At 35.0% G+C, this 27,670-nt stretch overlaps 1 protein-coding gene across 1 annotated transcript in view; it reads right to left on the bottom strand.

Annotated features, from left to right (window-relative positions):
• The window catches only part of LRRIQ1 (leucine rich repeats and IQ motif containing 1), a 117,045-nt gene that overhangs the window by 11,145 nt on the left and 78,230 nt on the right, over nt 1-27,670 (bottom strand). Inside the window, exons 24-25 of the mRNA XM_088141859.1 lie at nt 8,576-8,705; nt 5,271-5,331 (exon numbers count right to left, since the gene is read on the bottom strand). Of these exons, the coding sequence (XP_087997985.1) occupies nt 5,271-5,331; nt 8,576-8,705 (191 nt within the window). The remainder of the gene's footprint in view (nt 1-5,270; nt 5,332-8,575; nt 8,706-27,670) is intronic.

Genomic DNA, 27,670 nt, shown 5'->3' with positions numbered 1-27,670 from the left:
TGATCAGAATCAGTGCAGCAACAAAAGACAACATTTTAGTACTGTAATTTTGAAGAAAATAAATCTTGCAGACAACTGATGAAACCTTAAACAGCTTAAGATCATTTACTGAGTAGCCTATAATTTAAAGTTGGAGCTGAATGCCAGAAATGTTATATTTATTTTTTTTGTCATATTTCCATTTAATCCTATGTAAGTATCTGTTCTATCAGTCAAACAACTAGTAAATTATTTCATCTTCACTATAGATAGATAGAATTATTGGTATGCATGCACTTCAACTATAAGCACATTTATATTTTAAGTAAGAAAAGGATTACTTTCACATAAGGATCATAGCTTTTGAAACTAAAAAGTGCATTTAATTTGATTTCTACAATGAACACTGCAAATGTAATATTTATGAAATCTGTATGTGTGCATATATAGATATCAATAAATAGCAATTTACATAGGGACTGATATTTATGGCAAAATCAGTGCAACTATAAAAACTACATGTGAAGCCTATTGATATAAATAGGAGCTAACTGGCTAATTAACTCCCCCCACCCCACCCCCACCCCAAGTTACTGCAGCTAAGTCTTTTGATGGAGAAGAGAGATCTTATTATGTTGATCTCTAAGTGTATAACTCTGAGACTGAGAACTGAATGTTTCAATACTACCAGTATGTTTCTTTGGAAAGACTAATTTTGGAAACATATTTAATCTGTTACCAAAAAAGAACAGTGCCAGTTCAAAATGTTTGATTTTTTTTTTTTAACAGTTTGCAATCTCATACTTTAGGGATAATGATGCTGTAATTGTGCAGGCCCACTGCTTAAGTTCCACAAGGCAATTCCTAGCCTACAAGTTCATATTTTATAAAGTGATATCATATAATTAGCAAGATTTTTATCTCATTTTATTCTGTGACAGTGGAATCATCTCTCTGATTAGATTCGAAGATGTGATGTTCTTGTGACTTGCTACAGAAACACATTACTGCTACGTGGACACTATTCCTGGGTTCTATTGTACTGATAACTGTTTTTAACTTATTTTATAGCTTTATTCTGTAACATCTCGAGCTCTGAAATCCATAACATACATATTTTAACTAAATAAGAAAAATATATGTGGTGAGAGTAGTGTCCCACTGGCTTAATGAAACCATTTTAGTGAAGTGGTTTTCAGCTTTTTGGGAACTTGAAGAAACCAACCTTTTGGACAGTTAGCCATTTAGATTGTAATCCAAAATTCATTTCTTAATCCAAATTTAGGGATTAACCAGCCTCCTAGACAGTTTTGCTTGTTTATTATGTTATTCTTTGTTATGGAATTAAGCTGGATCAAAAATAGTTATAACTGTGTATAACCAGATTACTTAGTCATAAGTGCTTAACTCTGAATAATTATAATGGACCACTTGTAATTATGCAAATCTCCCAACTTCAGGAGTCCTCAATCAAAGATCCAGCATTTCATCAACTAGGGTGGTAGGGACCAGAGATAGGGTCTGCTTGGTGGTGGTTCTTCAGTCAGTGCTCCCAAAGGATATATGGTTAGTTATATCTATAGTTTGATGTAGTGGTGAATGGCACCATGCTAGAAGCCAGGAGACCATGAGTTCTAGTCCTGCTTTAAGCACAGAAGCCAAAGGGTAACTTTCAGCTAGTCACTTTCTGTAGAGATTAAGGATGACCTTGACAGAGATAGGTGAGATCCATTATCAAAGTGATAAGGTGAAAAACATACCTTAGAGCCAAAGCAAACAGAAAGTATGTGGAAATGGCTCAGACAGACACTTCCCTAATTCATATGGATATAAGAAGGGGAAGAGGTATAGCACAACCAGACTTGTAGGACTGATGTCAGCCCCATCAGGTAGACCAGACCAGAAATCAATTCCATAGGAAGGCGAAAACTACTTTTATTGAGAGCGGCCATAACAGAATCTTGCAAGTCTGACTGTGCTATACCTCCTTCTTTCTTATAGTTTGTCTGAGTCTCTTCCACATATTTTCTGTCTATTGTGGACTTACAATATGTTTTACCCCTTGTCATTTTGGTAACAGTCAGTTTGGTGGCTGTTCCCTTGTGAGGTGCTGCAGGGCTGGGAAAGGTCATCCACTGATTCATCAGTATACTGATGATACTCAGGGTACATAACCAGCCCATGCAGTGCTTAAGAGGCTGTGGAAATCTTGTCTGGTATCTATAGGCTGTTGGGATGAAGCAACTGTAAGCTATCTTTAAGGGATGAAACAAAAAGCTGAACTGAAGCAAGACAAAGTTACCATTTGTTCATCAAGATTTTTGTTGGCTGTGGTGTTTTCTCTTGAGGAGATCCTTTTGGATTTACAGGTATTGCTGCATGGATAGGAAGCGACTATGCCAGAAGGGCCTTTTCTCAGCTTTGGCTAGTGAACTAATTGTGGTCCTACCTAAAGGAGAAAGATTTTGTGATGGTATCTCATGACTTCTCTGGATTACTGCAATGTAGTCTCCATGGAGCTATCACTGAGAAACTGCAATTGGTGCAAAATACAGCAGCCCTCTTTTTGGCTGGCATTTGTTACCATGAGTATATTAGATCTGTGCTATGCATCTTGTACTGGCTTCTGATAGGTTTCTGAGTACAATTTGAAGTGCTGACTTTAAACTATAAAACCCTACATAGGTTGAAGCCTAGGTACTGTCACTGTCCCTGCATTCCCCCAACAGTTACATATGGCACCCACCGTCCTGGGGTTCTGGAAGACCCTTAAGACCTGGCCCTGTACCAGGTCTTGGGTTGGTATGTTTGTGGAGCTTCTGTTATGTTTTTATTGTTATTGTTGATTTTTAATCTGGGCTGTTATATTTTGTTGTTATGTTTTTAACTGTTTTTATTGTATATTCTAATGTTGTAAGCCACCCAAAGTCTTTTGGAGTGGGCAGCCATAATAAATTAGAAGGAGGAGGAGGAGGAGGAGGAGCAGCAGCAGCAGAAGCAGCGGTGGTGGCGGCAGCGGCGGCAGCTTCCCAAACAGAATTAACCAATCCAAACTGTCCTTCCCAGGAAGAATTGCTGAAGTTTCCTCACTTTTGTGAGGTGAGGAGGGCTCACTGTTTTTCAGTAGCAGCATCTGTTCTCTGGAATAGCTTGCTTCTATATGTTAGATTAATCCTTAACTGGCATCCTTCTGGAAGTTGGTTAAAATAGCTCTTCTGGAGGAAATCTTCATTTCGATGCTGCTGTGGTTTTTTGGTTAGTTGGTGTTGCTCCATTTTAAACTTTAACTTAATGTAATGTTTATTATTGTTTACTATGAATGTTTTAACAATTTTAGGTATATTATTAATTGTTAATGTTAATCACCAAGAGTTCTTGTGGATGATGTATTTTTAAACTCTTCTAATCCATATAATTTGCATGAATGATTAAAGAAATACTTTTATCTGTAAAGTAGGCATAAACAAGCCACTAAGGAAATAATCAAAAATCCAGAATGTCCCAATCCTTGCCTCCCTGAATAATGTAGACCCATTGTTACTCTATCCATCATGGTTTTTGCCCTATTGAAATATCTGAAATGTGGCTTTTGCCCACCAAAAGGCTGCTCATCCCAAGTCCAGAATAGCCATTATTATTATTTTTATTATATTTTGCACTGAAGTTCATACAACAGGCAGAATAGCATGTCTGCAAAAGGGTTTACACTAAAGCCAAAGTACTGTGAATCAATAAAATATCTATCTTCTTTATCAAACTTCATTAATTATCAGACCAGCAATCAAATGAACATCTAGGGCTGGGGTTCCTAAGATGAGCTCAGGCTGCCATTATGTTTGCAGAGAACTCTTTTGATGGCCACCCTTCTACCTTATCTGATTTTTATATTTTAACAAAAGTGTAAAGTGTAAAAGAAGTGGGAAGCTGGCATACTTCAAAGCAAAGCCCCACCCACCAACTTTATTTCCGATAATGCTTCTTGGTCCAAATAGGCCCAGTAAGCTTTCTTAGAAAATAAAAATGATAAGCAACTGCAGCCCAGTGCACAATTTAAATGTATGCCCTAGAACTGTACCCATCCAATGAAAAAGTAATCAGAATAGTATGGATGGTCTTATCGGTGTGGGGCAGGGGGGAGGGTTGGTTAGATTTGTGGCAGATAGCTTTTTGGTAAATTGGAGCTTTATAACTGGTTATATTCCCCATAGCATTTATTTCGTGAATAGTCAAGTCCCCAAGAAGCTAATGTCATATTTTCAACATTCCAGATGAGTCCACCAATCCGAAAAGACTAGGGATGTCTACACTAAGTCATTAATAATAGGCATAATTAAACCCTCATGCCAATCAACAGTTCTCATTTTGTGACCGCCATTCTTTACTTTATGTTTTGCTGACCACGGTTCAGTGATATGGCATGAAAGCAACAAATATGATTACTTTGCCATGAGCAAGGTACAAAAAAAAGGGTCAAGGGTCAGCGGTCAAGAGTCCTTCTTTGAATCTATAGTGTTTGTGCAAGCATTTGTGCACACACATATACAAATTTTCCAATTTGGTATTCATAGTTGCAACCATGATTTAAAATGCAGAAGTATAAGGAGTGTGATTTATTTGCTCTACAAAGGCTCCTGGCTTTACCTCTATGCTGTCTGAAAAAAACCTTTCCTGCTCAGTTTCAGGTTCTTAGTTAGGCACTTCTTGGGGATTTTCACAATGCTTTATCCTAGGAATCCATAGATAATAAATAAACAATGAAAATGAAATTGTGCAGCCTGATAGCTCCCAATATATGTATTTTTAATCAAGTGTCTGCTTTTGGAAGCCAGTAAAATGGATTTTTTTTCAAAGAGGTTTAAGAAGTACAAGCATAAATGGATAAACAAGCTGGAAAACAGATACTAGGACCTACTATTTATGCATTTGCTTTTCTGCTGATGGGCCCATAATACTCATTTTTCATGACCTAAGAACCCTGCCAGCTACAATAGGAATGTTCATGTATGTCTTCCTGAAATTAGAAACTACACTTTATCTAAATATACAATTTACACAAAGGGTGACAAATTTCACTTGCTGGAGCCTTAAAAACTGTAAAAAGTTATAAAATTACAGAATTTAGAATCCAAATATACATATTTCAGAACTATTACAACACAATCCTATGCATCTTCATTTAGAACTAATTTTTAAAATTGTTATTAGTGCTGATAAGCAAGCACAGGACTATAATTTCAATCATTTATTGCGAACTACAATATTATCATTTTATTGTGGAAAAAGTATCTTACCACAAGCTGAACTCTTCCTCCCTTGAGAACTTCTGGATCTATCTCAGGTAAGAAATGCTTGCTATATAGTGATTAGAAAATAGGAATAACATCAGTGACACTCCAACATGCATCCAAATTAATTAAAGTGGGATATATTCCTCTCCCTAGTTAAATAACTTCACAGATTTAGGAATGTATGCCTATTTTTTTAGCAACCAACTGAAACTTATTCTAAGTCTTCTTTGTATTTCAAAAGTAGTCAGCTTTATGTAGGGATGGCATAATGCATAAATCTAAATCCTACTTGGGCACACACAAAAATAGTTGTACAATTCTTGGAACCTGCATTTGTTTACTTGTTGGTAAGTTTAAATAAATCAGTAGAATTTATGTCTGGATAAAGTCATTTAGAAATAGGCTGTAAAACTCCTTCTATTTGGTAAATATTGGTTATCAAATGTTTAGGTCAATATCATTAACAATTTTGGCTCTTGTTTTCAGTGAGTTTAAAAAACATATTTTTAACAATTTAATTAGAACAAATAAGTAATTGGTTACCGCTAGTAAGTATAAGAAAATTCTCAAAATGTAACTTATTGAATAACTACAAATTTATTAAATTTACTAGTTAATTGAAAGCATATCACTGCTGCAATAATCTTGGATTTTGTCAGATAAGTTTACCAGCTGTTTGACCACAACCTTTTCTATAAGGTGCTTTGCAAACAAATTCAAAATAATAGAATCCATTATAACATATAAATTATCCTAATACATGGTACTATAGTTATTTATGTGCCACATAGGTCTATAGAAGTAACTCATTACAATTTAGAAACCATTCAAATTGCATCAGGGGCATATCTTATTTTTGAATAATCTTTTTCTAGATTTTTTAAAAAATTAAAAACAAAACAGCATACCAACAAGTGATTCAAATGCAATTTACATCACTGTTAATAGAGTTAAATGCAAGGATGAAAAAGTACAAAGTTTTAATTTAGAATTTTATTTCCTCATCTGAAATACACACTCAGGCAAGACAATACAAGAAATCAGAACATTTGTTTTGAAGAATAGCATATAACCATAACAATTATTTTTCATCAAAGTGATATGCTCCACTAACTGATGGTTTTAATTTCCATTCTTTAAAATGTAGCTGAAAATGTTCTAAGTTGATTTTCTACGTTTTACAGATCACAGTCAAAATATCTAACTATACCTCATTTTAAGACATTCATACAAGATCTGATATTTCAGGCCAAAACATATTTGCTTAGAATCAACAATCTTGATACTAGTTACAGGACTGCCTATGCCCATAGAATCCACCACACACCCTTAGATCAACAATGGGAAAACTGTAGTGCTTCTGCTGGGATAAATCTGGCATCAGTGATTAATTCTGCTTTCTTATGGTGGGGTCCATACTATTGCCACTAGAACAAGCTGCCTCTGTAAACAAGCCCCCTCCTTATTATAATTTAGGAGGAACTTTAAAAATACTTTACACAGGCTTTTTAATATATTTGTATTTTAATGTTATGAGTTTACTGTTTCAAATGTGTGTGTGTGTGAGAGAGAGAGAGAGAGAGAGAGAGAGAAAGAGAGAAAAGGGAGAGAAACATATATTATACCTTTATTATTGTTTTTATTGTATTTTTGCCAGCTACCCAAAACCATTAGCAGGTGGTACATAAATGTTCTAAACAAAGAAACCCAAATAAAATTAGGATTTGGTATTGCCTTCCATTTGAAATGGTCACTTTAAGTACCTGCTCACTTTAAACCTGAGTACTGGTAAAGCACAGCACTGAAGAGGATTGGTCTAGATGATCTTTGTGATCTCTTCCAACTCTATGATTTCCCATTTTAGAAGTAGTAAACATCAGTAGTTTGTAATTCCTTCAATAACTTTCTTAATTACACCCAAAATGCAATGCGTGTCCAACATGTTGACATTATTAATAAATACTTTTGGAAAAGTTATTCAAATGCTGTGATGTGTCTATACCAACAAAGAACAGAATTGTGCAAGCCATGTTTATTCCTTGTGATACTTTATGAAAGTGAAAGTTGGACTTTGAAGAGGCAGGAATGGAAGAGTGTTGACACTTTTGAACTTTGGTGTTGGAGAACACTGCTGAGAACACTGCTGAGAACACTATGGACAGCCAAGAAAACAAACAAATGAATCATTGAGTGAATCAACACAGAGTTCTCACTCAAGGCCCAAATGACCAGGCCCAGATTTGATACTCTTGAAGTTATATACCCTTCTACCAGGTAGTCCTTGCTTAACGACTGCCCAGTTTAGCAACTGTTCAAAGTTGCGACAGTGCTGAAAAAGTAACTTTATGAATGGTCTTCACACTTATGACCGTCACAGCCTCCTAACGGTCACCTGATTGAGGTTTGGGTGCTTTGTAACCAGCAGGCGTTTATGACTGTTACAGTGTTCTACTGTCACATGATCACCATTTGTGTACTTCACAGCTGGCTTCCAACAAGCAGAGTCAATGGAAAAGCTGCCAGTAAAATCGCAAGTCATGGTCATGTGATGTTTCATTTAACAACTGCGGTGGAAGTGAGTTTGTAAGTCTGTTGCAGTCACGTGATGTCTTGCTTAACAACCGTGTCACTAAGTGACAGAGTTGCTGGTCCCAATTGCAGTCATTAAGTGAGGACTACATGTATTTTATTTCCAATTTAAAAACAACAACAACACAACAGCTAAACAAAGAAAAGCAATAGAAATAAAAAGTGGTTTGTCAGCTATAGAAACCTGAATACTCACAGGATTTTTAAAGGAATAAAAATATTTCTATTTTTGACCTAACTATTCTCCTTTTCTTTATATTTCTCCTAAATGTAGTCCTTCACTTTGGTGCTGGCTCTCCTACTTAGACCATGTTTAGTTCAAAAACATCACCTGCCACATTTTAGCATATCAATGCATCACTTAGTGTATCTGGTTAGCTATTAAGCTATAATAATTTAAATGCATTCCATAATTTGAAAAGTATAGGAAAATATTTTTGTCCTGCATTATTCATGAAAATGTTTCAGTTTCTGACAGAAAAAAAAAATGTTCATGGTTATATTGAAGAGATACTGCATGATGGCATGTCATAGCAATAGCTTAAAAGCTGTGGCAGAATGAGAAGAAATTTTTATTAAATTAATTCTTAACAGGAGCACATTTCGAACTTGACAATAGTACCCTTGGGGGGAAAAAGTGTATTTCTTTTAGAACAATTAAGATGGGTTTTGTGTTACATGATATATTATAAAAATCCAAACAAAAGCAATGATCTCACCATTTTTCATTTCTGGGACTAGCTCCTTCATAATCCCAAACTTGTGTATAAAGCCATTGGCATGTACGTTCTTTACTTCTTTGTATCCTCTCTGTTGAGAAATCTGTGTGAGAAAATTCTTCTCCATTACCTGTGGAGGAGAAATATATTGAGTACTGACCTGTAAAAATTATTTGTCCAACAAACAAAATGGACATTCTGGGCATGGTTATGGAATAGTTGGATCTATCACGTTGGATTTAAAGGGATTTGTTTATAATTAATAGTATTCATAGGATAGGACTTAAATAATAATAGATAATAAAACAGAAAGAGTTAGAGATTTATCTATCTATCTATCTATCTATCTATCTATCTATCTATCTATCTATCTATCTATCTATCTATCTAAATTCATTGGCCACCCAACTCCAGTGGACTCTGGGCAGCTCACAAAACTAAAAAAGACATAAAGACAGCTAAAAATATTAAATCAACAGGCAGCCTGGACTAAAATGCTCTAATAACAAAATCCACAAAACAAAACAGGGGCCATTAAACAAATAACAAACATCAACCCCAGGCCTGGGACCAAAGTCAGGTTTTCAAAGCTTTCTGGAATCCTGGGAGAGATGGCACCATCCTCATCTCTGGGGGGATGTTGTTTCATAGGGTGGGGGCCCCAACAGAGAAGGTATGTTTCCTAGGTGCCACAAGATGGCAACATTTAATGGAGGGGACCTGGAGTACACCCACTATGCTGGAACATACTGGGTGGGCAGAAACGATTGGAGAAAGTGGCCTCTCAGGTATCCAGATCCTATGCCATACACAGCTTTATAGGTAATAACTAAGACCTTGAATTGCACTTGGTAGTCAAGCGGCAGCCAATGCAGCTCACACAGCAGTGGTGACACATGGGCACACTGAGAGGCCCTCATTACTGCTTGCACCACTGCATTCTGAACTAGCTGTAGCTTCAAGGGCAGCCGCATGTAGAGCACATTGCAATCGATCATGTAAGTTCTTTGTTATCTTACTACAATGTAGATTTACAAAATGATCCTTCATGTAGAAACAAAGCTCAAAAGGTATCTGTGCATGTATTAGTTAAAGGAGAATTCTTACTATTTCTTACTATTGCCTTTAAGAAAATAGTAAAGGATAGAAAATAATAGAAAAAGTTAAAGAAATACATAAATAAGTCAGCTTCTATAAATTGCTTCTATAATACCATTTATGTTACGTACTGTATACATAGAGATTTTCCCTTAGATCATAAGAGAGAGCAGTTCCCCTCCTAATGATGGCTTTAACCAGCTGAGATTTAACTTCTGCTTCAAGGGAAGGACCTGTGGCATTCTTAACGGTGCCATTTAGTCATCTTCTGCACTCTCTTCTGTTCTCAGCGGGCCTCAAGATATCCCTGTATTTTCTGGTTTTCCCCTTTGTGTTCCTGGGCCTTGAATCATACCATTTTTCATTTTTACTTCTATCTTAGCCATAGCCAAATCAACACAGAGAATTGGAATGGGCAGTTAATGAGAATATAGGAGATAAGCAATGGGCTACAGTAACAGTAAAACTTTAAAAGCTATTACAATTGCATACTTTTCTTTAATGATGTACAAAATAAGGAGGGAGAAAACTAGGTATAGCGCATACCAAATCCTAGCCAAATTTGATACTTCTATCCAACAGAATGAATCTGTAATACAGAAGGATGAGAAGGAAGAGAACATCTAAACATGTGTGAACCAAATATAGCATCAGACAGAAATGAGGTAATCTCCTATGCAGACATTGCTTCAGAAATGCAGGAGACATTCAAAAGTTACTTTACCAGCTTGCAGCAGCTGGTAAAACTCAATTTAAAATGAAGAAATTCACATTGGAATATGTGATATTATATCCTAGATATGCATACATGTACAGTAAGTCCTTTATTTCTTGTTTTGTCAGTCCAGGAAACTTGAATCCTCTGGCTAACTGTGTAATGTGTAAAAACACTTAGTGAAAGGTGTTGGAATGAACATCCTAATTAATTCCTGATTTTTTATACTGCAAACTTAGATCATTGCTCAGAATCAAGTAACATGTCTAGCACCTGCTTCCTAAAATCTATTCAGGACAGTCTGTAGGAGCACTTAATCGCTTCATGTGATTATATGCTAAGGAAAAGTACCCTTTACTAAAACTTCAAGTCTCAAGAGAAATAAGGAAGACTTTTTTTGTACTTTGGCCATTTTTAATTGTTTTTTTCCCTTGCCATCAGCAACAATAAGCTTATACTGTAGATAAAATTGTTTCTTACATATAAAGAAATATGGTATTATCTTTGAGAAATTCTGGAGATCTCGTGAAGAGCCAAATGATTGGAGTAGGGTAAATGTTATCTCTGGTTTGAAAAAGGGGGAAAAAGAAGATCCAGTGAACTACAGATCAGCCATTCTGAAAATGAATCTGGGAAGATTCTAGACAAATCATAAAGAGAACATTCTGAAGGTACATTGAAAACTACAATTACTATGGGTGTACAAAGCATTTTGAAATTGTTATTTCCAGTTTGGAACTGGCTGTGCTAATTTTTCTGAAGTGTTCTGAGCTTGAAATGGGCCATTCTGAATTTGGAACAATTCCAGATTGATCAGAACAGCCCATTTCAGACTTGGAAAAAAAATCTGTTTTGAACTCAAAACAGGGCATTTTGAGCTCAAATTATTTCAAATTTGAGAACTTTGCATATTCTTAGTGATTAGAAACATGAATTTGCCAAGAACAAATCTTAGCAGAATAATCTTATTTCATTTTTAATTGGTTACCCTCTTTTGTTGACTATAGAACAACTATAGGGGTAATATATCTTTATTTGAAAAAAGATTTGACTAAGTACTCCATAGCAAACTAGATTTTTATTGTGATTGTGGTGCCTTGACCAAAATATGCCAAAACTGATTGCAGGGAATGCTATACATGAGGCTGGTGTATAGCTTACTAAAAAACCTTCTGTGAAAGGTTGACCAAAGCCTTGATGTGCAGCGGGGGTCAATATCTATGGGGTCCATCTGATAATGATCACAGCACATAGAAGATTGAGACTTGCAATGTAAGTACTTCCAGTGGGGATTAATAGCGGCTTAGGTGTCTAAGACAGGTGGACTTCAACTCCCAGAATTCCCCAAGTTGAAGTCCTCCCATCTTAAAGTTGCCAAGGTTGAGGAAGCCTGCTGTAGATGACATTGCAACTGATCAGTGGCTGGCAGCAAGCACTGGCTGTTTACTTGCTCCATATCAAGGAGGAAGCAAGAAATCAACCTATCGGCCCTGCGGATGGCTGTTCTTCAAAAGCCAATCATGGAGAAGGCTCTGTGAATGGCTTTCAGGTTGAGCAGCCAGGAGGCGGGGGATCCACCTTGGTTTGCAGCTGCAGTGCAACCTTTTATGGACACTAGAGCCGACCAAACCTCATTTCTAAACACTAAAAATATAATATTTTTTTAACTTAAGAGAGTCCTTCCTTCACAGCAGATAAGTCCTTCTCTTGGGGCTTATCCTTATTTTTGGGACTCTATTTTTAAAGGAAGAAATAGAGCTTTAATTTGAATCTGATTTATTGGCAAAAGGCTGGATGAAAATTGGAATTTAAAAAAAGACTTAAAAGTTATTTACAGTGAAATGGAAAGATTTATTTGTTAGAAGTTTATTTTTCTGCAAAACTCCATTTGCAGTAACATGGTTTGTTTTTTTCCATGGGAAAGTTTTTTGTTGTGCTGAACGGTGCTTGTTAATCGGCTGGGTTTCTAAAACAGAAGACTGTAAGTTGATCCTTGTTGTGTTCCCTTGGACATGTGCCTGCAATTCCAGCTTGAAAGACACCAGAGGGTGTGAACTGTCTGTTTACTTTCTCTTGTATTTAATTATATGGCTAGCCATTTTACTTGTGCAAAGGGAAAAACAAATTAAAAGATCATGGCTACCAGGAAAGCAGTGAAAGAAATGAGAGAAAGATGAGGCTCTGTAGAGCAACCGTTAGAGGAGAAGATGGTCACTTTAAGTTGACTAAAATCAATGTTTGATGGATTAGGAGCTAAATTTGCAACTTTGGGAAAAAAAATGGAAGAAAGAATAGATAAGATGGACAGTTATGTGAAACAAATAGCTGGAGAGATGAAACAAATCTCTGGAGAAGTGAAACAGGTTACTGAAAGAATGGAAATGTTGGAGAATAAAGCAGAGATCTTGAGTTGGAGAAAGGACTGGATAATGTGGCTTTGTTGGAGTTATGGAAGAAGGAATTTTGCCTGAGATTCAGAGCTATTCCAGAAATTTCAGGAGAAGATATTAGAAGAAGGGTAGTTCAAGCACTGACAGAATTTTTAAATTGTGAAGAAGAAAAAGCTGAAGATGAGATTGATAAGGTGTATTGTGTAAATTCACATTATGCACATACCAAGAGATGTATTAGTACATTTTGCAAAGAAAAGGACCAGGGATCAAGTTCTGCAATGGCATTTTAATACCAGATTGAAGATTGACAATGTGGATATAATTATATTAAAAGAAATTTCCATCAGAATTTTACGCAAGAGAAATATATATATATATTTTTGACGGAGGTATTGAAACAGAAGAAGATTTTGTTTTGTTGGGATAAACTGGGGGGGGCGTGATTTTTACTTTCAAACAGAAAAGATTTTGACTGAATTCTGTTCATAAAGCCAAAGAATTTCTGGAAAAAATTTAAAGGAGACCTGGAGGAGGATGAGCAGACAATCTAAAAGCCAAACATATCCAGAGGAAGATTAAGAAAGGGGATTCTGCATTGGGTGCCACAGGTATAGACTTTTCTAAACTACTGGCTTAATTATGGATTACAAATGGCTAACGTGGATTATAAATGGAGCAAATGCTCCATAGAAGAGAAGTGTTTCTCCATTTAAAAAACTTAAGATGTAACTTGTTTACATGTATCTCATATTAGAAAAAGGGACATAAAATACTTGATTTATAAGAATTTGGGACAAGAATTTATTTTGGCAGGTTCAAAAAAAGTTAATAGAGTTGTGTTATATGTTAATCCACAATTAAAACCAAAATTAGTATTGGCTGATGAACATGGTAGATTTGCTGGAGTACAGTTGAGCTACAGGGAATTAAAACAATTAATTTAGGGATTTTATGCTCCAAATTAAGATAAGGAAAAAAATTTTAAAGGTCTTATGGAAAAAACTGACAAATTTTTCCTATGAAAATTGGTGCCTGATGGGAGATTGGAATGGAGTGTTATACCCACAATTGTATAGAACATTGGAGAAGGAAGTTATAAAGAATCAGGGTAAGCTACCCAAAACATTTGTTTGATTTGATGGAGAATTTATTTTTAATGGATATATGGAGACAGAAAAATGGCACTTCTAAAGAACATGCTTATTTTTCAGAAAGACACAGATCATTCTCAAGGATAGTCATGATTTGGCTTTCAAAGGCTTTGGCTGTATAAATATAAAGCATAAGTGGTATGTTTGTTTAAGACAATTAAGAAAGATTAAGAAAATTAGTGAAGGATACAAGTATGATGAGAGTTCTGAATGTGGGATAGGCCATTTTTTGGTAGTGTCAAGAGTGGATCTTGGGAAAACATTGTCATGGAACTAAAAAAGGGAAATAAAAGAATGAAAGTAGAACTGCAGGAAGAAACAGCATGAGTTCTGTAGTTTGCTTATTGAGTGGTTGTGTGACTATTTTAATGTGTATGTGAAATCCCAGTCATAACCCCAGTTGCTCCCAGTTCATCCTTCCAGACTATTATTTAGTAATGTGTCTAGTAGTGAACGGGTGATCATTAGCTAAAACTGTGATTTAAATACTTTATCCTTCTTCATGCAGAAGTTAATTCTATGAAAACAGACCTGAATGGACATATCTAAGCATACAAATAGCTACTAGAAAATGCGTTTTAATTTATCATATTCATATGGTATCCTAACCACACTGAATAATAGCATATCTAACTTTTACACCAGGAGAAAATAATCCTTTTATTTAAGGAATTAGTATATGGTATAATTATTAAATCAAGAGTACATTAGTAATCCATATTTAAAGTGCAATCATATGTACATCTATTTGGAGTTAAGTTCTATAGCACTCAATGGAGCATATTCACTTTTTTAGAAAAAATACCCTTTTAAAATCAAAATTTTATCAACACATACAGTGGTGCAATTCTTTAGATATATACTTATTATAGAAGCAGTACAGAAAGACTACAGCAACCTACTCTGAGAATCTGGCCTACAGACATAAAATCCTCCTTTGTACTCCCTACTGGTTTTCTCTTGGCCAGCTGCTCAGGATGCCAATCCACATTTAAAAACACCCCATTTCATCCAACCATAGAAAAAGGCTTGATGATCCTTTCTAACATACAATATAGGCACAGCGCTAATTAGAAACACTAGCAAACAAAGAAAACACCACCCAGCTACTCACATGGATTGATTTGGGAATAAATCCCATTGAATTCAATGGAGCTTATATCTGAGTAAACATGTATAGGATTGTACTATCAATCTACAATTTTACATGTTCTGTTAATAATTTCAACGAAATTAGAATTCAAAGTTTTCTTTTTTATAAATACATTAATCTTAACACTTTCAGTATATTGAATATAATGATAGGATCTGTATCAAACATGACAACAAATATTTTCTAATATTAATTAACACTGTTATTTAATATGGATGTTTCAGTACAACAATCTTCCCTGAAACTAAACTAATTAAAAAAAAAATCCAAATAAGTCTTTGTACAAAGGTGGGGTGGGGGGAAGGGCTAAATAAAAATGTGCATATATGGAAACTACATACATTATAAGATTTAAAGAGCTATTTAACTTTTCTGATTTATAGTAATAATTTACCTCCCACACAAAACATCAGTGCTACTGCTGTCAGGGTAAGATTAATAAAGAAAGTAGTTGTTCAGTTATTCGGTTCCTACATCCTGGTTGAATTTCATAGCTTTGTACTACTGTGCCAACATTCAGATCTATATTTAATTTAAAAAAAACAAAAACCAAAACAAAACCTTGCTTGAGGTTGCATTAAAAAAGATAGGTATCACAACAATCTCATTTGTGGTCTGAAAGCAAAGCATAGTAATTGAGATTTTTACTTATAAAAGTAAGTGGTTTATACTTTGTTCATAGTGATTGGAGACTTTGAAAACAAAGTTTACATTAAGGAAAGTGTTTATATATCTAAAAAAATAAATAGGAAAATCACATCTACCCAATATCTTTTTTTTTATTGTACCATTACACTCTAAAACAATGATTCAGAGTCAATACTGTAAACTGGGAAATGAGTACACTTAGAATAAAGCTATCTTCACATCTATGTATAACATATACACAGTATAAACAGGATATGTGTATTGCATATATAAAATGATTAGGGCAAACCAATTTGCACCAGTACACATTTTTGCACTTTCAGCAATAATTACTATGCCTGAAAGAACAAAAAAAGGATTATTGTAGGAGGACTCATAACTTTAATCTATCGATAGAGCCTAATCTTGAGTATTTCTTTTGAAATTTCAGAGATCTTGGATCTTATTACAGCTGAAAATGGCTTTTTGCCTATGATTTTGTCAACAATGTAGCATAATCTATCCCAAAGGACCAGAAAAGCTTTGACCTGTAAGACATTGCATAGGAAGGTAAGCCTGACTACAATTTAATGGCTTTATTAAACAGTATATGTGTCAGAATGAAATGGCCCAGTTCAGACACATATTCCTGGCCTGATTATGGTTTAGCAAGCTGGAACTGAATAATACCTCTACAAGTCCACATTTTGCTGCCTCCCTTCACTGATTTTTGCTGGCGTAAGTGTAGATGCTCCCTAATCTGATTGAGATATGAGATGTTGATTTATTTATCTAGATTTTAAAACCGTGCATTGAAATCATCCTAAATAGCAATTGAATTGCATTTATCCATTTCTAATATATCAGAGAATAGCACAGTCATCCAGAATAAGCATGAAGCCATTTTTGAAAGAGAGAAGACAAAGCCAAGTAAGGCAAAGCAGCAGCATATGGGACGGACACTAATTTCTGAATTTCTAAAATAGATTTTAAAAACTGGGAATGTATGTCTGAACCAGCCTAAGCGTCACATATGTCAATTGTAAGATATGTAGAAGTAACAAAAACAATTGTGTTACTTCCTAGATGTTTTAATAGTGGCAAAACTTTCAATATGCATTTAGGTTGACAAAAACATGGTAGCAACACTTGCTGACCAAGGATTATACTTTTTTTTTTTTTTTTTTTAGTATTCACTTATTTTTATGTGCATTTTTTTTTCAGGGCTGAGGGCTATAAAGGGGAAGATTAAAATATTATTTTATCATTTTGAAACCTATTTATTGACCTAAAACGACGAATAACTAAACACTGGGGGGGGGGGACAGAAAGGAGTTCAGAGACTGCAAAAAAAGTAGTTTAGAGGCTCCAGCTTACTAATTCCTGAGAGAAAGATGTTCTTGGGAGATTTGAGGGACCAGAAACGTCAATGACATTTTGCACCCCTAAGAGCTACTTAACTTCTCCCCTCACACTAATATCTACTTTATCTGTTTTTCTGAAAGAATTAAAGGGAAAAAATATAGATAATAATGATGGAAGATGCTAAATTGGTGTCTTTTTTTTTTGGTTACATGTAGTATTTCAATATAAGCAGTATTTAAAAAATAACCCACAACAGCAACAAAAAACCAAAGTAAACCAGAACGAGAAGCAGCCTCTCTCATCCGGATGTGAAGGGTTGGGCTATTTGGGGGGAGGGGGAGGGAGGAGATTTTTTCTTAATAATAATGGTTCCGTCCCTTTGGAATTTCTTAGCTCTGAACATTCACATGGTGTCCTCCCTTTTATCATTTAGGAAGGTGGTGAATATAACCCATATTTCATAGTACTTTTCATTTATAGACGATTACTATTAATGGGCACAGAGAGTTTTCTGGTTTTTATTTACTGTTGCTTTATATATTGGTTTTATTGTTTGAATGGAAATATTGTAAATGGCTGGGAGTCTTAGCACTCCCAGCCTATAAGAATGGTAAAACAAATCTCTTTGTTTATGTCTCTTTGTCTCTCTCTCTCTCACACACACACACACACTCTTAATAAGAAAGTAGCTTATACTTTATATAACTGTATGATATTTTTATATTTACAAGATGCATGTCTTTAAAACCATAACAGCAGTCAAAAAAGATTTCAAAGAGCACACCAAAGGCACAGAGCACTGTGACAGCTCAAGTAAATTTCAGCAATAGCTTGGCCTACTAGAAAAACCTGACAAAAATCTATGAAGGCAGACCTGGCTAAGAGTCAGGAGTCATGCTTATTATACAGAAGTCCCAGGAGTTCCTTTCAATCAGAGGTCACAATCGAGGCAACAGAAGCAGTGTCACAATATCAGAGAAAGGGCCAATTCAGGCCTGCTCCCTAACAGTCAGTGAGGTCAGGGCTTGCGGCAAATCATTGTATTACAAGGGAATATTCCATGTACACTTTTAGAGCTGTCATCTGAACAAACAGCACTAGGTCATCTATAGGTTAAATCAGATTTTTTTTTTTTGCTAACATTCACTTTATTCCTTATTTAATTATTTAGTTTTCTTACCTACAAGATGGATTCTTATTAACATTCTTTGCTTTAGTTTTGACTTAAGAGTGGTACAGAGTAATTTTGTAATAAATGAATTTTATTCATTTCATAAAAACACTTCTTAATTATAATGGTATTTATTATCCTGTACTACTGTAATGCACTATATAAATAAAAATCAATAGCTACAGGCCATTGTAATTGAGAGAAAGAGAGCGAGAGAGCGAGCATGAGCAGTTAATATTGTTGACATCCCCTTTGTTATGTGAGAGTTTTATTGATAGTTTGCTGTATTCACTAAATTTTGTCCACATATAAAAGAAAAAGTCTACATCAAAATCACATTTCTGGAAATAGGTACCCTAAAAATACTCTCCAAAAACTGTTGGGTGGATTAACTCATTTGTCTTCTCATGCAAAATGAATCATACTGATTCAAAGCTACAGATGGTTAATACATTATATGCTGGCAATACTTATCAGCAGTTGGGGAACAAGAACATTCAGTACAGGTCTTCCTTGTCTTCTCCCACCTTTGAAAAACCTGTCAAAGCTGACCTTAATAGTGCGGTGATTTTGTGGAGCCAAGTTAAAACCTTTACCAAAATATATCTTTCTGGAGAAAATAGCACTGTCAGCTTAGGCACAGAACATTTAGAAGGCCAAGAAATGCTGATAAACTGGGAAAAGACACTGGGAAGTGAGCAGAGGTCTTGGAAAGCAAATGCAAGTAACTGCCTAGAAAGAAACTGTGTTCATGGAATAATGGCCTCTTTGTTCTTTCAAAATCCCATTGTCTTTGTAGTCCTGTCCCATTACCTCAGAGTTACATCTAATCTTTTTACTGACTTCGCTAGGCACATTAAGTGAAATACCTGTTTGCCCTATCCAATCACATATATATTCTAATTGACATGTCTATAAAGAGGCACTATAACCTCATCCCTATTTATGCCTGCCTCTGCCTCTACAGCTGTCAATAAACCAGTGTGTGCTTCGACGTAATGTTTCCTGGTCTCCAGTTCAAATGTATCCCTAAAATATTCTACTACAATAGTCCCCTGTTTTTTGGTCATGCATATGCAGAAATGCAATTATCTATGAGTAGTTGTCAAAAATTGCTGAAATACCATCTGACTCGTTTCTTTGGTACACATGGCTATATTCATAGTGCACATTTAACTGGATTCAAATGTGAAGAATCAAACAGAAGAACATACACTATATAAAACACATTCTCTAACACTCATTAGAGAAATATAAAGGAGGTACATTTTTATACAATCCTATTACAAATGATTTCTGAATCATTTGTAACTGTATAATTTCTCATAAATATTTCTTAAACTATAGTAGCTATTTTCTATTTATGCAGATTTTATGGAAAGTGTAAAATATATCTGACCACATTTCAATATCTAAATTTTGCATTCTGATACAATCAATATGGTGTAGTGATTAAGGTGTTGGACTAGAACCTAGAAGTCTCAAGTCCAGTGTTGCAGCCATTGGGGAAAAATAGATGAAGGAATGTTACATATGCCAGCTTGATACAAATCTAACAAATAAATAAATGGTTGTTTCTTAATAAAGAGGAGAATATTCATAAATATATTATAAATAGATGCTTTGAAGTGTGGTAGACCTTTGATCTTATTAGGACAATTCATCTTTAGCTCCTATCCACAGGATAGAAAAATTAGGAATTTCTATTTAAGAACTTTAGAATCAATGACATTATAACATCAATAAAATGTCCTTATAAGAATCTTCCATATCCTAGTCCTTTGGTTTATATTGAATTTAATTGCTAAGTTAGACGTTTACTGGCATTTCTAGAAGTATTTATATTCCTTTGTGAACTTAAAACAAAATTTGCCCAACTGAGCAAACCCATTAGACTCGGTTCTGTATTCACAAAGACAGAGAGTAAAAACTGCAGGCAATGGGATAATAGTACAATGTCATAATGATCTCAGCAGCAAAAATCTCTGCTGAGGGGAAACAACTAAACAATATGTCAGCTACTGAAAATTCATTGTTCTGTATATGCCACCATATTCGTAAAATAATTTATATTCTGCCAGTTTTTCAATATATACTTGTTAAGGAATTACACAACAGAACACAATCTTCCTTTCTAGAGTAATTCCACATGCCGGTTGTATTTTTCAAATCACCAATGCAAATCAAAATCCTTTATTACATACATCTGTAATTTACAGAAAGAACATTCACATCAGAATTCCATACATGAAAAAAATAGGGGTAGACTATTTAGCCAAACTTTGTAAGTACAGTACAAATAATAGTTAATAAACTTTACAAGGTAAATATTAACTAACCTAATTTTTTTTAATGCAGAATATGGTATACATTTTACTGAATAAGAATACTGAGGGCAAACAAAATGGCATTTATTCAGTTATTTAGCAACTGAATAACTGGGTAATTGGAATAACAGCATTTAAATCCTTCACATTCTTAATCCCAGTCTAGAATGAGGCTCTTTATTTGCCATTTACATTGGAAGAAACATGTCCATCAATGAAAATGGGAGCTTTTCTTCCAAAGCACATAACTGATTAGTTTGGTATTGCTTAAGAGTGAGACTGAAGAATGACAGAAGATGATAAAGCTTTCCTATAAGGTGATAGGTAAATGGACATATACTATTTCCTTTTAAAAGTCATTTTTAAATGGTATCTGATTTCATTTCTAAGCTCAAAATAACAATAAATAGATAAATAGTAAAAAATAAGCATGTCAGGAGTAAAAACTGAGACAATTAATGGACTGATAAAAATAAAGTATGGCATTTTTATTTGTTGTTTTGAAGAATTTTTAGATGTAAAAGCATTATCTTATTTAATATTTCTTCAAACACTCTTACTTGTTTACCTGTCCCTTTCCTTCTCCTGTTAGCTAAATCTATTTGAATTTTAAGTTGTTACTAAAATTATCTGTCTTTTGCACTCTAAGACCTGGGTCACAACCTTACTTAGGGGGAGGAAATAGTCATCAGGTCACTGACTGGTCAGATGAAAAGGATTTGAAATGCTTCAGCACTCAAGATTTATTCTTCCAAATGTCTGCCTTATGCACTATAAAATATGTCAACATTCTTCTTTCCCTTCTATTTATTTATGTGGGATATAGAAAAATTAACAGAGTTTCAGATGACGGGGGCATAAAATTAAAAGTTTAAATAATTGATATATTACCACATGTATATGATCTGATAAAGACTGTAAATTCCTCTTTAATTTTATAGGCAATAAAAAATAATAAATTAATATGAATTCAATAGGCATTTGTTTTTAAAACACAAATGTCTAATAGTTGAATCCAAAAAGTAAGCAACCTGCATGTCTACATCAGAGTTATTATGAAGTCCCACTGGATTCAGTGTAAACATGTTCAGGTTTATGAATATATGCCAGATAATAGACAGAGATAACTGTTTAGCCTAAAATTTAGAGGAGTGTGCAAATATTCTGAGCACAGAATATTCTAACCTTTGAACAGTCATTTCATGTTCCTGGCTAGGAGCAAAACAATCCATGTTCTAAAGTGTTGTCCCAAACTTGAACCAATGCTCTTTTGAATGTACTCATATTTTGTGACCAACTTAAAAAAAAAATCTTACAAGCATTAAAGAATAATAAAAGAAAAAAGCACAGATTCTTCCCAGGTGCCATTGGTTGGTCACTTGAGGGTATAGGAGTGGGGGAGAGTCATTTAGGCTCATATTTATGTATTAGGTACCATATTGGAAATCACAGTCAACTATAAAGATTAGATTCACTGCTGAATCAAACATTATCTACCCAGTCTGCCTTCCTCTCATTCCCCACAGTTAATAATACTGTGTGCTTTTAATTGGTTAGTTAAGTAGCTGAGACTGGTTAAAAATAAAGTGGAGTGATGGAGGTAAACATATTTTCCTACCTGACATTGCTAGTCTACATCTCCCTCTCTCCTGCCAAAAAGTTCCCCTCCTTTACATTTTCTTGTTTGAGGGTAATTTACTTGCTGGGTACACACATTTAGTGTACACCAGTGGAGGCTCACTCACAGTTAGCATCTTCTGTCACAGCCACCCACTAATAATCCAGATAGAAATCCACAGCTAATGTAGATGCTGCTGGATCTAGTTACTGCCTTATTTGGGTGACATGACGTGCATGGGCCTGAGGCCACATGGTGCTGAAATGTAAGTGACTCCAGAAATTCTATCAGCTGGACACAAGAAAAAGCCTGCTGCCTGCCCGGTAAATAAATATATTGCAGTTTTTAAATTCTTTGTGATAGAGAAATTAAACATTCATGGACTTAAATGTAATGTTGTTGTTCCTTGTGTTCTTTGTGTGTTGCATTTCTTTTTTTCAGAGAAATTACCAAATGTAAATGTCTGTACTGTATGTTATAGATAGTTCCATGTAAAACTTGGGCTATCAGTTTGTCACATGCCAAAATTATATTGCTATATTCACTGAGCTTTGCAAGCAGTTTGCCATTTTTTTTTCTTGATTTGGGCTCAGAAGGCAACTGGGAACCAGCAAAGTTGATTAAATAGGAGAAATAATGAAGGGCTTTAAGGATGTTCCAGCAACTGTTCATGCAGCCACATACTAGGCCAGCTAAATTTCTTGTTATTCAAGGGCCTTCCCAAAACAGATCATTGCAATAGTTCTGCCCTGAAAGTTACCTAAACCATATCTCTCTTCCTCCAGGTAGATTGCTTTATCATCTGAAGCTGAATATATCAGCACTGTATCTAGAAAGATCTGCAGACTGTGCATTTGTTTCTTACGTGGGAATGCAACCCCATCCAGAGCATATGTATCTTCTGAATCCTGAAGTTCAACCCCTGATATAAATAAAAACTCCATCTTCTGGGGTCTGGAGGTGTCATCTCTGAGCTTGAAGAAAATGAGAGTTATAGTAGAATTTTGATGACACTAGCTACAAATGTTCCTTCCCATATAATCCTAATGTTGTTAAGATAGACCTTATCTGTTGAATCCTTCTACCCTTCATTACTTTGCTGAGTAGCTATTTAATATCTCTGCAGAGTAATGACTATTGTTCAAAGTCAAGAGAACCTACAGCTGGAGTGGGAAAGGAACAAAGAAATAGCACTCCATATAGCATCAGATAATAAAAGCACATATTAGGAAGCTAATTAAAGCACTCTTACTATGCTGTCTTATTTTATCACCTCTAATGTTTCATGAAAGTGTTTGATTAATTGACATTTTAATCTGATGCTATAGTTATACACTATTTCATTCCTCACCATTCTTTTTCTTTCTCTCTCTTTCAATTTCTACTTGTTATTCATGGGGCATTAGAAAATGAGATACAGGTTTTACTTGAGCAACCACCACCCCTCCCCTTTTAAACAATGAGAAAGCAGACAATTTCAACGATGTAACTGAAGCTTCAACAAATACATGTAAGGGCCCTGCTGTCTTACAGCTTTTCAGAGCACTGCTGTTGTGAACTGGGTTTGCACTCTGCCAGCAAAGCAGCTCTGACCCATGGAGAGCACTCCTTCAGATCAACACTGCCTCAGGCTTTGCTGAGTTCTCCAAGAAGTCTTACATTTCAGGCATCAAGTTGAATTTCTTCTGGAGATGATTAACCCAAACCCATGACAGATTTTTTCCAAGATATCTAACTCTTTATGTTTATTTTATCCTGGCTCTTTTTGGATGTACTGGACACAAGTAACCTACTCATTTTACATGTTAAAGGACTGGTGGAGAGCCATTAATTCCTTAAAATATTTCAATGTGCAATTCTGTGAGCTCACACTAGATAATAAGAAACAAGCTATAGGATTATGATACTTGAGTGAAAGATTCCTTTCTGTCTTGAAATCTTTTTAAAAATGTTTTTAATAATCAGGAGACAGTGATCTTAGGCTTTATAGCTGTAATAATAATTGATGAGACATTACACCAGCCAGTTAAAAATAATGCAGCATCTAAACTAATAAACCAAAAAGTATATTGTGGTTTCCAAAAGCTAATATTGTTTCATAGTGTTGGTAAATCATCTTTAAGTGAAATTAATTTTGAAGATTCATAAGCAGGCTCTACTTTCAGAGGAATTATGAATGTGATAAAACTTTATCAGCCTTTTGATATAATAGAAACATTAGACTACAGCATAATCTTTGTTCCAGATGACTTAAAAATATGTTAGAGTCTCTCTGTATAGTCTCCAAACCTTTATATTAACACACACACACACAGACCTGATACTTACAGAGATTGCATACAGTTAAATTCAATTCATGATACTTTTATTGCCACTCATCAGTTCGTGTTACTTTCTATATAACACAAAATGGAATTTAGACAAATCAAGGAATACGCTAATGACTTAGATTCCAACAGAAGAGGGAAAATGGCAAAGCTACCGATAATATGCATATACTGCAAATTTTACTCAAACTATACATTGTATGTATTCTGGAGGATTTATGGAAATTACTTTATTTCTATGGACTATATTTAACAAAATAAATAAGTACCCGGTTAATCAGTACAGGCGCCCCTCAGGGATGTGTGCTCTCCCCGTTGCTTTTCTCCCTCTACACCAATGACTGCACCTCAAAAGACGCTTCTGTCAAAGTTCTGAAATTCGCAGATGATACAACTGTCATTGGTCTCATTCGAAATGGTGATGAGTCAGCATATAGACAGGAGATTCAACAACTGGTCTTGTGGTGCAATCATAACAACTTGAGACTGAATACACTCAAAACTGTGGAGATGATTATGGAGTTTAGGAAGAACGCTTCTAATTCCCTTCTCCTTACTATACTCGACAGCCCAGTATCAGTAGTAGAGTCCTTCAAGTTCTTGGGTCCTATAATCTCCCAAGACCTGAAATGGACGCTTAACATCAGAACCATCATCAAAAAGACACAACAAAGGATGTTCTTCCTGCATCAACTTAGGAAGTTTAAATTACCTCAGGAGCTTTTGGTACAGTTTTACAGAGGAATCATTGAGTCTGTTATCTGTTCCTCTATAACTGTTTGGTTTGACTCCATAACCAAACAAGACAGATACAGACTCCAATGGATAGTTAAGTCTGCAGAAAGAATAATTGCAATCCGCTTCCTTCTATAGAAGATCTATATACCGTGAGGGTTAAAACGAGGGCGGAGAAGATATCTGCAGATCCCTCTCATCCTGGACATAAATTGTTTCAACTTCTTCCCTCAGGATGGCGCTACAGAGCACCGTATGTTAAAACATCTAGACACTGGAACAATTTTTTCCCTCGTGCCATTGGTCTGTTGAACACCTAATTAATGCAGCATGACATACCAATTGACACTGCATAAGATATGACTGCTAAGATGTGACTGATAATGCTCTGTTAAATGTGAATATATGTTGGATAATAGCTTCTCCTTTTAAAAATGAATATATGTTAGTCAATAGCTGCAGTATTATTATTCTCCAATTCTCCTCTTCTGACTGCATAGTTTTAGTATATAACGCTATTTTTTATTATTCTTTATTTCCTGATGCTATGCAAATACACTGAGAGCTCTTTGCACTGAAGTCAAATTCCTTGTATGTCTAATCATACTTGGCCAATAAAGCTATTCTATTCTATTCTATTCTATTCTATTCTATTCTATTCTATTCTATTCTATTCTATTCTATTCTATTCTATTCTATTCTATTCTATTCTTTCTATTCTATTCTATTCTATTCTATTCTATTCTATTCTATTCTATTCTAAAGAGAGTTTAGGATTCTAATAGTGTTAGATCAGGGAAAAGAGTAGGTTGCTACTTAGTTCAAAAGAAATGCAAACCTGTTTCAGTATAATATCCAAAATAAAAGGGCTAATCTGAGACATGTGAATATAAAACAGAGCCCATCTAAACATGCTCAAAGGCACTTTCCAATTTACTATTAATTCACATATTGACTGTATAAATATGAATCTGTTTATTTAGAGCACTTTTATCTTGTCCTTCTTTCAAAGAATTTGGAGCCTAATACACAATCTTTAGTTTGGTTTCATCTTTCTAAAAAGTCTGCATAATTGGTTCAGTTAGGAGGTAATCCTAAATGATGTTCTACCGCTACATGTATATGAGCACGCAGAACTTCATGGGTTCCTTCTGCATGCTTTTCTTCTGACATGGCAGCAAGGGAACTAGAAGCATCTATGTCTGTTTTTAAATTAACCAGATTTCCCTCTAACAACTGAATTTAAGGAATGCAAGTTGGTTGAAATTATGATTTGATGAACAAGTGAAAATAATCAATGTTTGATCCAGACTTTTTAAAATAACAGTTTAAGTTAGCCAGAATTGCTCTAATTAGTTTAAAACTCAAACCCAAGACCAAGACCAAGCCAAAGCCAAAGTATTATGATAAGAACCAGGTACCCAGACAAATCAAGCACTGATGTACAGAGGTATCATAGAAAACAGAGCTTAATGACAAAATCTGGAGGTAAAGCTTCAGATGGAGTAGCAACAGTTCTGGTAAGAGGGTGAAACATGAGGTTTCATTATGAGATCACTATGTTCCTTTATTGTATGAACGTCTGGCAAAAATATGGGATTCCTATAATTCATATGACCTGCACATTTTGCATCACACCCCATGTGGCAGTTTTGCTATCTTACTATATACACTGTAACAGTGTAAGATAAACACTACAGTAGTATGACTTGGCATTTATCTCTAGCTATTACTGAGCCACTGGTGCATTATTTCAAGAACAGTGTGTGTGCTGCTAAAGTAGAAGACTGGGGTTTGTCAGAAGTGCTTGTGTGCGAGTGTGTGAGTGAGTGAGTGAGAGAGAGAGAGAGAGAAAGGAGAGAGGAATGGGAAAATACTTCCTCATTCTAACAAACGCACAATGCTGCATAATACGGTATATCGTACTAAATGTTCATATTCACTAACATTCATATTCCATTACATAGAGTATACATACATATATTTACTTAATTTTTAGGATTATGTACCAAATAACCACTAATCCTCCCCCCACTGAATAAAAAAAGAATCCCTCAAAAGGACTATGCAAAAATTGTATTTCCCTTCTGGAGTTCTTCTTATCAATATGTCCATCTATAACAGAACCTTTTTCTGTAATCTTTCAATTCATTAAGGTTGAGGGTTTTTTTAAAAAAATGTAATGTATTCATCAATTTGTTTTAAGCAGGTATATGAAGAGCTGCCAGAGTAGCCTATAGACAATTTAAAACAATACAATATAAAGATGAATTCAGAATAATTAGAACCATTCCAGAAAAAGTCATGCTTACAAGACGATCCACTGAAATCAATGGCAAAGTCATAATTAACAATTATCACTGATTTAACTGGAGTTACTATAAGCATGACTAACTCTGGATCCAGCTAATTAAA

This window comes from Python bivittatus, unplaced genomic scaffold (genome assembly GCF_059951505.1).
Source record: "Python bivittatus isolate LINGU-HERP-01145 unplaced genomic scaffold, Pbiv_v1 ctg000330_np1212, whole genome shotgun sequence".
Lineage (NCBI taxonomy): Eukaryota > Metazoa > Chordata > Lepidosauria > Squamata > Pythonidae > Python > Python bivittatus.
Note: the sequence above shows the minus strand (reverse complement) of the source record. Positions and strands in the feature narration are given on the sequence as shown.